Raw genomic sequence first — 13,334 nt, 5'->3', positions numbered from 1 at the left:
CAGCAGTTTGAGCGTGGAGAAGGGTCGGACTGCCGGTCTCGCAGGGCAAAAAATCTCAATTTATGCGGAAGCACAGTTGGGTTTCCTGTGAAACCACATGTTGTATTGTTTTTTTCCTTTTTCGGGGAAGCAGAGCTATGCTTCTCGTGGAGGGGCAAGTTATGCTTATCGCGGAAGCATAAATATGCTTTTCCTTTTTTGGAAGCACATTTGTGCTTCTCATGGAAGCATATGTTGTGCTTTTATCTTTTTTGGAAAGCATGATTTTGCTTCTCACAGAACACATGTCATACTTATCACAGAAAATCATTGCTTCTTGAAAAAAAAATCCTTTAGAACCTAGGAAAAACCAGGGAAAAAAATAAAAAACCAAAAATCTTACTCTCTCCGTTCACTTTTCTAAGACCTTTTAGACATGTAAGACAACACCTAAAACAGTTCAATTTCAGCTGTCCTAAACGACTTACAAAAATAAATAGAGGGAGTATAAAAATCCGGAAGGAGCGCTCAGCACGCGATACGTGATGGCGAAGGGACGAATCACCTGGCATGCTCTCAGGCAAAAAAAAAAGCGACCATCACCAAAGCCTGCCAACTGGTGGTAATCGTTAGATCGTTAGTTAGTTACCCCCAGGCCCCGACAAGCCCGCCATAGACAACGCGAACGGCCCAAGCTAAAGCCTGTTAGAATTCCGCGGCATAAATTTCGCAACGACCTTCTCTTCCTCCTTTGTTCAAAATTTGAACGCCGCCGCCGCCACCCACCCACCCCCAAAATCAATCGCCCCGTCTCCCCACCCCACCCCACCTCGCTCCCCCCAACGTCGGCAGCCGGAGCGCGATGGATGAACCCAACTCGTACGAGGAGCAGCGCAGGAGGCAGGTGGAGGAGAATGAGCGGAAGCTGGAGGAGCTGCGCCTGCACCGCCTCTCCGCCGCCGTGCGCGAGGCCGCCGTCAAGCCCATGCCGGTCAGTTCCACCCCTCCTTCCTCACAAAAGAGGCGCTTCGCTGTCCGGTTCCTTCCCCCGTCTGATTTGCTCGTGCCGCAGACCAAGGAGCTGAAGCTGCGGTATCTTCGCGCGCCGCCGCCCCCGACCCGGCGGTCCGGCCGCGTCGCCAGTCTCCCCAAGCAACCCGATTACCGCGACAAGAAAGCCCCGAGGTGCGCCCATGTCTCGCCCAAACTGTTCCTCCCATCGAAATTTGTGATGCATAGGAATATGGATACTTATACAAGTCTAAATCTTGCTTAATTTCAACGGGGCATATGTTAATAGAAGGGGATTACCACCTGATCGTGTGTACGCGACCGACGAAGCTAGAGACTACGCCTTCACCAAGGCCAAAGAGCTCAATAACCAGCTGTTCTCCGCTCACCCCTCCTTCATCAAGCCCATGACCCGTAGTTATGCCACGGGTCACCTGCTGGTAAAGCAAGAAGACCACAATTGACGATGCATTATTTCCATCCCATCTAGACGGTAATGGCTTACTCGATGTTGATTTGGTCGGATATCTTGCAGACCATCCCGCAGCAATTCAAGAAGAGCTATCTCCCATGGTTTGATGAGATGATCTTTCTGGTGGATGAAGAGGATGGGGAGTTTCCCATGCCTTACATGGCGCAACATGGTGCCATCGGCTCTGGGTGGAACTTGTTCGCCATCGGTCACAAGCTGGCTGATGGTGATTGCTTGGTGTTCCAGCAAGTCCAGAGGACAAAGTTTAAGGTGAGATTCTAAAAGTTGTTCTAGAGCCATGTTTGGAACTCGAGGTATCTCTTAAAACCACATGCGGTTTGAGTTGATAAGTCATTTCTTATGGACTTCAAAATGAGCATTATATGATTCTAAAGCTTCTAAAAAAATTGATTGCTGAGTTACTGGTGTTATTCACGTTTTAAGTTCAATGTTTCTGTGCAGTCAAACAATGATGTGATGTTGATTGAGTTACTGCTTTCCGAAACTGGAATTACAAATGAACAAAAAGGGATCATTAAGACATAATGATAGGGACGATCCATGTATATTAATTTACTATGACTAACAATGCAACCTCTATTACAGAGATGATGCAGGTCTACATAATTAGAGCAAATTCCTACTACGAAAAGGACAATTGTTGATTCCTTTAGCTTCAACTATTGCGACAACAGCATGTAAGTTGTTCTTACGGTTTTCTGCATTGGTTCTCAACAATTCAAGTTTTCAAAAAACTAAATCCTTTTTTTTCTGCTATATAACCAATTCCTTCTACTATGAGGCTTTGTGCCCCAAACTTAATGATTCTTTTCTGCATTTAAATTTCCAACATGTTTTTGAACAGCACAGTTTACTATATAGTAGATTTGAAGAGGAAATTCTGGCTTACTATCCTTCTTTTATCCCTAGATGATCCTTCTCTTGCTGATGTGCACAATAGTTAAACCATTTCCAGTTAAACATCATATTTGAGGTTAAACAGTCGACTTCTATAAAGAACTGACTATACTCTACCTACTGTGAATCATTACTTTCAATCCTTTTCCACTTCTCTATAGGCATGTGAAGCTATCCAATATTCCGTTATGAATTAGCGCCTGTGCACAGAAGCTTATGATAATGGATTTATCCATATACTGCTCATGTTGGTGTAACTGTATCAAAATCAAAATCCAAACATATCTAGAGGACAACTGAAAACAATATGATAATGGACTTATCCATATACTGCTCATGTTGATGACACTGTTCTAATTATCACTACATCTTATGTTTTGGTTCTCCTGTCACATTGAAAATTTCAGAGAATTTCTTAGTAGAACAGCTAGCGCTTGTTTTCCGATCACTACCAGTAAGTATTGTTGGGTGAGTGAGAGCAATGGCGTTTGTGCAGTCTGAACTGAATGAAGATTGTTTACCAATTGATCATCAGGTCAAACAAAGGATCCATGGAGCGCAACATAATCTTCGAAGAAGTCGCTATCTGACAACTAAAGGGGTAACATCCTCTAGCAGTCACGTTTTACCGGAGCCTGGTAAAATGTCATGTTGAATGCAATGTGTCTGACCTTAATAGATGGCGCAGTAAGGTGCAAGACTGGGGCTAAGATCAAGCTTCCTGAATTTACAGATTCTCCAGCATTTGCTTGGAGACTGTTAATTCCACCTGTTTGGTCGCTAATTAGTTTGTTAGTATGTTTAATCGCTCAGCAAGAAAATGATCTCCTATTTCTGTTGAGCTACTAAAGTTGCTAGGATTCCAAGCTTTCGATTGGTCCAGAATGCGTGGCTGCCTCTCTGTGGCCCTCTCCTAAGCAGTTTCCTTGTTGACGAATCTGTCTGCACACGGAACGTGTGAATGCATTGCTGGTAATTGGCTAATCGCTGCTAGTTTCTCAAATTCGAATTTGTCGGCTGGATCACGCAGGGGCCAAGAATGTGCAGTAACACCTCGATTTTGGGAAGAAAAAACTGGGAATGAAATATAACATCATGCAAGTGATACTAACTAAAAAGCTACGAGTAACACGCTACGCTAATGTTAAGAAGTCAGCAAAGTTTATGATGCATAAGACCGCTTGCAATCTAGTACTATCACCACATCTGCACAATTACACTCGTTTGCTGCAACTAACCCAGACCTGTGTTGAGAAAACGAAAATTTCGTCTCTCCTCAAGGCAAAGTCATGGAGGACCTTCCAACTTGGAAAGGCAGCAACCCAAAGCTGAGATTGAAATGCTCGCCGGAAAGATTCTTTATCCCTCCATTTCAGTATTCAGGTTTCCGAGCAGCAACCTCTTACAAGACAGGAGGCACGGCAGGTTTACGAGTTCAACAGAGATGGCTCCCCAGTGCCTACTACTCCCTCCGTCCGGAAATAACTGTTGCTCAAACCAATGTAGTAGTATCTAGCACTGAAATGCTGAAATGCATCTAAATACATCCGTTTGAGCAATAGTTATAACCGGGCAGAGGTAGTTTCTATTACTCACTGCTACTATTATTCATCAACAGAAAAGGGCTCTGTAACTCCCGTTTTCTTCTTACAACCCTTTGATGCATAGGCATGGTGCTGCTGAGGGCTTGGCTAGTGCCAAAATGTACAACTGAAAAGTGAAAACATGTACTCCATCCGTTCCTAAACATAAGTCTTTTTAGATATTTCAATATGAACTACGTACATACGTACAGAGCAAAATGAGTGAATCTACACTTTAAAATCTCCGTTTCCAAATATATTTTTAGAGATTCCAGTATCAACTACATACGGGGCTAAAAGAGTGAATCTATACTCTAAAATACGTCTATACACATCCGTATATAGTTTATATTGAAAGAGATCTAATATTAAAATCTCTAAAAAGACATATTTAGAAACAGAGGTAGTAGTAATAGAATAGGGCAGAGATGCCCACCTCTACTCCCTCCATCCTGAATTACTTGTTGCGGAAATGAATGTATCTAGATGTATTTTCTAAATACATCCGTTTCTATCCATTTATGCAAGTAATTCGAGGCGGAGGGAGTATGTAAAATGCGGGTGACAGGTGTGCATGTGCTGCTTGCTTCTCCATCCAATTATACGAGCAGGAAGACCACAAATACAGTACAGGTGACATAGTTATTAATAGGAAAGCTTGGCAAACAATGTGCAGAGAGACGCAACAATCTGATGTTACACAAGACCACTACAGTCACAGTTCGGAAAAAAGAGACTAGTAGAGTCACTGCACGAGGGACGGGGAAGGAAGGAGTTCCTAAAATATACACGACTCGATTGGTCAGCTTATCTAATTCGACATGGCATGGCCGCATGGCAGATGTGCTTTGCTTAGCCTTGCTCTTTGTACGGTGTCCAGATCAGCTTGCTCACGTCGACGTCGAGGCCCCCCCGCCCCGCGGCCTTGAGGTGGCGGTCGAGGACCTTTGGGTCTGCGCAGATGACGTGCTGCCCTTTCCGGTACTGGATCAGGTCCAGGCTCTGCAGCGTGCTCAAGATGTCGTCCGCTTTGATTGCCGTCATGTCGCTCAGCTCCTGCGTGCAAGTGTGACAGCTTGTTAGCAAAAGTTATGGCTGCACCCAGGAACAGTATGGCAGAAAATGACGGTAGCAGTAGATATGGATTCAAAGACATAAGGATGCAGCTATAGAAATACTACTGTTTAACAGGTCGCATGGAAAGGAAGAACAACGTCCAGATTTTTATTTTTCTATTGTATCATGAAATGTTCTAATTTGCATACATCCAAAAGTTGGGGGTAAGATGAACAGGTAGGGCACTGGCCGAAGAGCCAAAACACATCCATCAATGTCCCTCCATGGAGGAGAAAAAAATTCAGCGCGCACTCAAAAGATATAATGAAGGTTGGGGAATCAAACTATTGTATATTTCAGTAGGAACCTAAATGGCAACCTGTAAAGTCTCTAGGCAGAAAATATAAAACCAAGAGTTCAGGGTGGTTTTTTGCAGTGTGAGGTCCATAAGCATCATCATTAGAAAAGGACAATTTCACAAAAATGTAACTTTTTCCATGAGAATCTATCCATCGTTTCCCAATATTTCAGCGAGAAACAATGGATATCACTTTGGCCTAGTTTTTCCTGTCAGTCAAAATCAAGGAACAATAGCAGACAGATTGCTTTAAGTAGATCAAATTCAGTATTTGGGTCAATAAAAGGAAAAGGTGTTGGCTATTGCATCACAGTTCGATCAGCTGTTGAAAAGGGATTCAATAAAAACTAAAGCAACAAAGTACTCCCTCCGTCCCATAATATAAGAGCGTTTTTGACACAAGACTAGTGTCAAAAACGCTCTTCTATTATGGGACGGAGGGAGTAGGATAGAAGGAAATGTACTAACCTTGATAGATATGTTGCTCTTATGTTTCTTCAGAATTTCCAGAAGTACTCTAGTCCAATAGCCTCTATAACTGAGCAGACCAAGATCTGAGAGAGGACGCTCCGGTGTTCCCACTTTACCTTCCTTTTTAGAAAGCTCATAAGCTGTCATAATAAAGAAAATTCAACTATGAACAAAATGCTAGAGTGGAGAAACAGTTTAGTCCATCAGAAAATCAAAAGCTAACAATGAGATGACAAATCTAGCATAAGTTCAGACTTACAGAAAGCAATCAGGAACTTTCCGTAACCCTTTCTTTGGTATGGAGGGAGAGTGAGAATGCAGGCCAAATTATAAGCTTCCTCAGAGTGCTTCTCCTGCAGAGATAAAACCCAATTTAACAAACATGACGATTTGCTCTGTAGCATAAAATGATTCATTACTCTAATGTGAATCCCATTTTGTACACAAATTATGGAAGCAGCTTCAAACAATATAATTCACATTCAATCGAACTAGGAAATAATAACAATACTGGTTTAAACCAAGTATCATACATTCATAACTACTAACAATCGCCACAAACTTTACCTTGGAGAAATATCCCACCATATGGCATCCCCGATCATCACATTCACACAGGATATAGAACAAGAACAAATCCACATCGTAGTAGAGTGTTTTGTGATCAAGGAATAGCTTGGCCAGATAGCAAAGGTTCTGCCCATAAACCTTATTCTTCTTGCCATCAACCTGCCATCGCGCAAGCATTTATATTGTTACTATGCTAGGAAAACTGAATTGGGATAAATTACAGGCCTTCAGTTCAAACAGAAGAATCAAGCGGATTCAAGATAGCGTACATTCTCTTTTAGATTATAAATGAATGTACATAATAAAATCAATAGTTGAAGAAACATATGGCATTAGATATTTAGATACATTGCCTTTATAGTATTATCCATTTAGAGAACATCTCATTTTGGATATGCAAATGTCAGTGTCAAACCAGTCAAATAAAATTGTAGATGTCCTAACCTACCTGGAGGAAGAAGCAATCCAAACGTAAAATTCCTCAAGACGCCATTCCACATAGGAAATAACAGGTAGACATATGATGCAAATAGATTGTATATTTCATATATGCCATTGCCATCAGTTAATCTCTATATAAAGCATGAAGACGGAATTTGATTCTTCAACAATTAATATTAACATGTTAATGCTTGCATCTCTAGATAATGACACTGGCTTTCAACGTAATCTTCTATCATTTAAAAAAATTTATATGTGATGATTGACCAAAACAAAACAACTCATCCACCCATTCTGCCAGTCTTGTTTTCAGAAGAACTAAAGGAAATTGCTGACGGTCCTAATGCATTTCTATTATTCTTCTTGCTCGAGACTCAAGATATTTTTGCCTATAATGGGATAACTAGGTTATATAGCTGTTTCTACAGTACTAGTTTTGTAAGCAACTAACTGCAGATATGCAGCTCTATCAGCCTTTCCTAGTACCAGAATATCATAATGCAGACCATAAGTTAAAAGCAAGGATGTCCAGCTAGCAAAGTGTCATTCAAACTTTGTTACCTCAAACATCGATAGAGTTCCACATCTGTAGATTTCATCACCCGGGGGATGCTTAAGATCACACTTCTTCTGCAGAAGTAAAGGAGATGGCAAAACAATCTGGTTAGGGTTTATGGTATTTACAAGGGAATCAGAACCCGCTGAAATGGAAATTATGTGCACATGTGCAGCAAACAAAATACTGAAAAGAAAGCATCAGACCATCATTGTGGATCAACTGAGCAACTGAATATGTTGCACAAATCATAAATGTTCATCCGAGTCATGATATAGTACTCCCTCCAGTAAGAATACGAATTAAGTGCATCCTAGAATGTATGCAGCCAAAATTAACTCTACTTTAACAAATAATATAGTGATAAATATTTAGGTTACCCATATATAAATTATGTGATAAATTATCCATATATAATAGTACAAATTGCTTGTCAAAGTTATGTTCTGGAGACCATGCTAACGTCCAAATAGCACCTGTGAGGCTGTGACTGAGAGGGAGTGATGATAGTAAAGGTGTGTTTGTATGTTTTCCGTTCATGCCCAGCTACCCAAGGCTTTTCAACCTACAGCCCATGTGGGCAAAGCTAGCTATTTGGTTCAGCTAGCAATCTCCATGGTCAAGCACAATTCCAGTGGCAGTTATCTTGATTTCTTTCTTCCGCTCATTTTTTGCCAATGGAGAAGAGCCAAATTGGCCCTAATGCTGGGGCAAGGTTTTTCTAGCCCGCGCAGGGTAGATGGATTAGCAACGTTAGTTATTTTGATTTTACCAAACAGTTGCCCTTGCTAAGAAAGCTAACACTAGAATTGCTTAGGATCCAAACACACCCTAACAGGCAATGACTGCAGATTGCTAAAGGCGACCTTCCTTTGACACTGAGAAATATAAGAGGTGGAGACGGGGGTTTGTGTTCTTGGCTTCTTGCTTAATGCAGTTCCTTGTAGAAAAAAGTCACGTTGAATTTAGTCACTTGGAGATAAGGACTGCCAGAAGGGTGAAAAATAGGAGTCGGTTTGGAACCCTGGAAACTTTCACATGAAATCCTACAGAAATGTGAGAAGATTCCCATGTCCAAACGCAAACTGTATCTAACCAAAAACGGTGGTGTGTACTGGTAGATGTACAATCGTGATACATGGGGCCGAGATAAACACAATAGGAGCACGCAAGTACAAGATAGACAATAAAAAGTAGCAAGTTAACGATGCCTATCTCACAAACACGGAGTTCATATAAGTGCAAGCTCACCATGTGCCTCTGAAGCTGTTCTTTGCGCTTCATGAAGTTCAGGCAAAACTCACAGAAGAACAGCTTCGCAGAGTCATTGTACTCTGGTGGGAAAGGAGAGAAATACCAGGTATCTATCTCATATTTCCCAAGTTCTATCTTCGCTATATTTTTCACCTTTGTGAACTCCTCATGCTCCCGCAAACTAGCAGCATCAAGCTCCTCGTGACCTTGCTGCAAGAGTAATGGAGATACAAGTGAGAGATTAGTTTCAGCCCATTGATTAGAGAGAGTAAATAATTCCAGTATGAGACAATCAAGGAATATAATTTTGTGTGTATTCAAAGCATTTCTCCAAATATGTTAGAAAATCCAACAAAGAGCAAACCAAAGCCTGGGATACCACTTTCAAAAATAAATGTACACATAAGTATTTGACAGGTAAAGGAATAAAATCATCCAGTCTTAACAGTCCATTGCATACCTCCACGTGTGTTTCGTCGATTTTACGTTTCTGGTGTCGTGTCATCTTCAAACTTGTTGCCTGGACAAATGTGCAACGATTCATATGAGTATTCTTTTCACACAAACAATAGCTAATGTTGGTTCAGGAAAAATATTATCTCGGACAAGTAGACAGCAACTTAACAATGCAGTCAAGGATCTCGTGTTAAGGTGGTCCATATATCATTAACATGTACTCCCTCCGTAAAGAAATAAGAGCGTTTAGACCACTACTTTAGTGATCTAAACGCTCTTATATTTCCTTACGGAGGGAGTAGAACACTGAGCACCACGACTGAACTGCACTCATTTATCTTACCTTATCGTCTACCTTCTCGTCAACATCAGCCTCGACGGTATCAAGATCAAGTTGCTCAAGTTTAACCCACTCATCCAACCTCCTGTTAACTGCAAATTCAGAACATTTAAACACAATCAATAAACATGGATAAGTCAATGAACTAAAACAAGCCAGATCACACTTAAGTTAACTCATTTCTGCACTGGCGCCATTCCGTGAGCCCTCAATAGAACAAACCACAAATATTAGCCTACTAGGAGGTGTTATGTTTCCATTTCAACTTAAAACACGGTAGAAATGTATGATTGTACTACAAAATTTGACCAGGAGAACGACCACCCCCACCCAACACTAAATCAAGCCTGGAGATCAATTCATCACCAGAACCCCCTCGGATCACACAGCCAATAAACTCGATTAAACGCTAAATCCAAGATTCCCCAACCTGAAGCGCCATAGACCTAACCCTAGAACCGAAGCGACCAGATGGGGCGGGGTGGGTAGGCTGCTCACACTCGGTGTAATGGACGTAGTACTCGTAGTCGGCGGGGGAGGAGGAGGCGGCGGACTTCCGGCGCTCGATGACCTTGACGGGGTGGGGCTTCTGGTCGCGCCACCGGCACATCACGCGCGTCCCCACTTCCAGCGGCAGATGCGCCGCCCAGGACGCGGACGCGGCTGAGGATCTCAGCCTCCTCTCGACCCCTCCGTTCGCCGGGGCGGCCCCGCCGTTGCACGCCGCGGCGGCCGCCGCGGTGCCGTTCTCCGGCGCGGTGGACAGCTCCATCGAGCCCATCTCGTCGTCGGAGAGGATCGGGAGTGAGGGCAGTTCGGGCGGGGTTGGGCGGTTGGGCCTGGGCCGTCTTGGGTATATCCTCTTGCTGCTTGGATGGATCGAGATGATTTGTTACTGACAGTGGGACCCGCATGTAAGAGTTGCGTGTGCCGGTACCGGGGGTACTGCCATATGTCACCTCTCGCGAAAGCCCCAGGGCTCAGGCCGCCCGAAGTTCAAATAGAAAAACCGCGCCGCCCGTGCACCGGGAGTCTATGTTTCGCTTGACGCGAGACGGAAGAAAGCCTGCAGGGAGCCAGTAGTAGGCCGGCCCAGTAACGATGTAGCTTTCCAACGCTAACATCGTATATGTGTCTTTCCTACTTTCTTTATTTTTTATATTTAAAAAATAATAAATATATTACTAAATATTTGAAATAATGTCTTGTATTATGAGACGAAGAGATTAATTTGTGTATTTTTTTCAATTGTTCATCGCACATTTAAAATGTTCATGCTGTGTAGAAAAATATCCGCTCAGCTTTTATAAAATATTTGTACCATTCAAACAAAATACATGTGACATTTCAAAACTGTTCACGTGTTTCAAAAATATATGGGACATTTTTTTAAGATATCTATACAATGTAAAAAATCATGTAATTCAAAATAAATATTTCCTATCATCCCAAAAATATACATTACATTTAAGAAAATGTTCACACGTTTCAAAGAAATGTTTTATGACATTTAAAAACATGTGTTATCCAATGTAAAAACGTTCGTGTAGTTTTAAGAAAAAGTTTGTATCATACAAAAAAAGTTTCAATGTGTGTTTGAAAAATGTTGAACACATGTTAGAAAAATGTTCAAAACAAGTATTTCCCTAAATATAAATCATGTACTTGACAATGTTAAATGTATATGAAAATATTTTAGATGTATACTCCCTGCGTCCAGAAATACTTTTCATAGAAATGGATGTATCTAGATGTATTTTAGTCCTAGATACATCCATTTCTACCACGAGTAATTCAGGGCGGATGGAGTATGAAATATTGGAAAAACATTCAAAACAAGCATATAGACAAATGTAAATGTCACCTCTCGCAACAGCCCCCGGGCTCAGGCCGCCCGAAGTTCAAATAGAAAAACCGCGCCGCCCGTGCACTCGGAGTCTATGCCTCGCTTGACGCGAGACAGAAGAAAGCCTGCAGGGAGCCAGTAGTATGCCAGCCTAGTAACGATCTAGTTTTCCAACGCTAACATTGTGTATGTGTCTTTCTTGTTTTCTTTATTTTCTTTATACATTTAAAAATACTAAAAACATTACTAAATATTTGTAATAGCATCTTATATTATGAGACGAAGGGAATAATTTATATAATTTTTTCAATTCTCCATCGCACCTTTAAAAAATATACGAGACAATTTTTAAATGTGTATAGAATGTAAAAAAATGTTCATCTAATTCAAAATAAATGTTTCCTATCATAAAATAAATATAAATTACATTTAGTAAAATTTTCACATGTTTCAAACAAATGTTTTGTGACATTTAAAACATGTTTATCCAATGTAAAAACTGTTTGGGTAGTTTCCAGAAAAAGTATGTATTACACAAAAAATTGTTTCAACGTGCTTGAAAAATGTTTAACACATATAAGAAAAATGTTCAAAAGAAGTATTTGCATAAATATAAATAATGTACTTGAAAATGTCAAATGTATATGAAATGTTTTAGATGTATACTCCCTTCGTCCGAAATTACTTGTCATAGAAATGAATGTATCTAGATGTATTTTAGTTCTAGATACATCTTTTTGCCACAAGTAATTCAGGACGGATGGAGTATGAAATATTGGATTTAAAAAATATATATATATATATGAGGAAATGTAAATCCTGCACTTCAAAATGTTAAACATATAAAAAAATAGATGAAACGAAAAATACAAAATATGTATGAAAACAAAATAGAGATCAAAAATATATTTGAAAAAATGTTAATGATGTATTCAAAAAACACTAAATATGTATAAAAATGTGCAATGTGTATGAAAAAAGTAGACATGTGTTGGAAAAAAGAATAGATAAGAAAAGAAAAAACTGAACAAAACCGATGAAAACTAAAGAAAGAAACAAATAAAACCAAAGAACAAAAGGAAAATGAAACTGAAGAAAAAACGTAGAAAAATGAAAAAAAATCAATGCGAAAAAAAGACCACAGAAAACGCACGCTCCCTGCTACAGTATTAGGCTAGCCCAATAAGACCGCCTTGTAGGCACGACGCATTACATCTCGGTACGGGGGACGTATAGCTCCCGCACCCGTTCACGTCTGATCTTCGTACCGCCCATTAGCAACGATTTCGTTTTCATTTAGAAAACATAATATTTATCTCATTTATTCATATAACACTTTAACTGAATGTGAAGAATTTGTTCAAGAATTTGGAGAGTTCATCATTTAGCTCTGCAATAGAGGGGCGCGACTATGTCTCACTTTATGCGAAATAGTATCTCTGCTCGCGTACAGGGGAGCTGGGACTGGGCCGGCCAGTAGCTAGGTCGGCTCATCACGCTGACATCACACATGTCTTTTTATTCTTCTTCTTTTTTATCTTTGTTTATAGTTTTGAATTCTAAATATATATATTATAAAAAAATAATTTAGTTAAAACTATAAAAGTGTTCATGGAAAATATAAAAATTGTTCGTTAAACTTTTACGAAATGCATGTACCATTCAAAAGAACATGTATGTGATATTAAAGAAATTTTCACACGTTTCGAGGAATGCTCGTGACATTTTTTAACAAACATTATACAATGTAAATAAAATGCTCATGTATATTTCCAAGAAATATGTTGCATCCCGTTAAAAACATGTACACTACATTTAAAAGAATGTTCATTGCCTCAAAAACTTTTTTTAAAATGTTCATGCATTTCAAAAATATGTTTATGTCATTTTAAAACATGTTTATACAAAGTAAGAAATATTCGTACAGTTTTAGATCATTCCAAATATATTTGAATGTATACTTGGGAAATGTTTAACACATATTAATGTTTGAAACATGTATTTAAAAAAATGTTAAACATGT

The 13,334-nt window shown here is 40.1% G+C and overlaps 2 protein-coding genes across 5 annotated transcripts; one reads left to right on the top strand and one right to left on the bottom strand.

The window, feature by feature from the left end:
• Positions 1-775: 775 nt before the first annotated feature.
• LOC109761075 (B3 domain-containing protein Os06g0194400-like) lies at positions 776-3,364 on the top strand. 4 transcript variants are annotated; one of them, XM_073509546.1, is made up of 6 exons: positions 776-970; positions 1,052-1,164; positions 1,280-1,430; positions 1,526-1,732; positions 2,080-2,160; positions 2,916-3,364. In XM_073509546.1, exons 1-5 carry the CDS (start codon positions 842-844, stop codon positions 2,125-2,127), a joined length of 648 nt encoding a protein of 215 aa, XP_073365647.1. In that variant the 5' UTR covers positions 776-841; the 3' UTR covers positions 2,128-2,160; positions 2,916-3,364. The 4 variants fall into 4 exon arrangements, with proteins under 4 accessions (XP_073365647.1, XP_073365650.1, XP_073365649.1 ...); XM_073509549.1 differs by having other exon boundaries at positions 2,069-2,160; XM_073509548.1 differs by lacking the exon at positions 2,916-3,364 and adding an exon at positions 2,333-2,496.
• A 1,222-nt stretch (positions 3,365-4,586) lies between these two features.
• On the bottom strand, positions 4,587-10,431 carry LOC109761070 (putative MYST-like histone acetyltransferase 1). The gene is made up of 9 exons (XM_020319862.4): positions 9,964-10,431; positions 9,469-9,557; positions 9,130-9,189; positions 8,667-8,879; positions 7,421-7,489; positions 6,416-6,577; positions 6,108-6,201; positions 5,846-5,988; positions 4,587-5,019 (listed from the first exon to the last, which is right to left on the bottom strand). The coding sequence occupies exons 1-9, from the start codon at positions 10,244-10,246 to the stop codon at positions 4,816-4,818; spliced, it is 1,317 nt and encodes a 438-aa protein (XP_020175451.1). The 5' UTR covers positions 10,247-10,431; the 3' UTR covers positions 4,587-4,815.
• Positions 10,432-13,334: the final 2,903 nt, after the last annotated feature.

Source organism: Aegilops tauschii, chromosome 2 (assembly GCF_002575655.3).
Source record: "Aegilops tauschii subsp. strangulata cultivar AL8/78 chromosome 2, Aet v6.0, whole genome shotgun sequence".
In the NCBI taxonomy this organism is placed as follows: domain Eukaryota; kingdom Viridiplantae; phylum Streptophyta; class Magnoliopsida; order Poales; family Poaceae; genus Aegilops; species Aegilops tauschii.
The sequence above is the reverse complement of the archived record's forward strand: the minus strand, read 5'-3'. Positions and strand labels throughout refer to the sequence as shown.

Bases quoted from the DNA above. Each gene is read 5' to 3' on its own strand.
- LOC109761075 (XM_073509546.1), top strand. From the start codon at position 842: ATGGATGAACCCAACTCGTACGAGGAGCAGCGCAGGAGGCAGGTGGAG. The intron at 1,165-1,279 runs GTGCGCCCATGT...ATATGTTAATAG, and splicing joins CGCGACAAGAAAGCCCCGAG to AAGGGGATTACCACCTGATC. The intron at 1,733-2,079 runs GTGAGATTCTAA...GAGATGATGCAG, and splicing joins TCCAGAGGACAAAGTTTAAG to GTCTACATAATTAGAGCAAA.
- LOC109761070 (XM_020319862.4), bottom strand. From the start codon at position 10,246: ATGGGCTCGATGGAGCTGTCCACCGCGCCGGAGAACGGCACCGCGGCG. The intron at 8,880-9,129 runs GTATGCAATGGA...TTACTCTTGCAG, and splicing joins TCGACGAAACACACGTGGAG to CAAGGTCACGAGGAGCTTGA. The intron at 6,578-7,420 runs GTAACAAAGTTT...GCGCGATGGCAG, and splicing joins GAACTCTATCGATGTTTGAG to GTTGATGGCAAGAAGAATAA.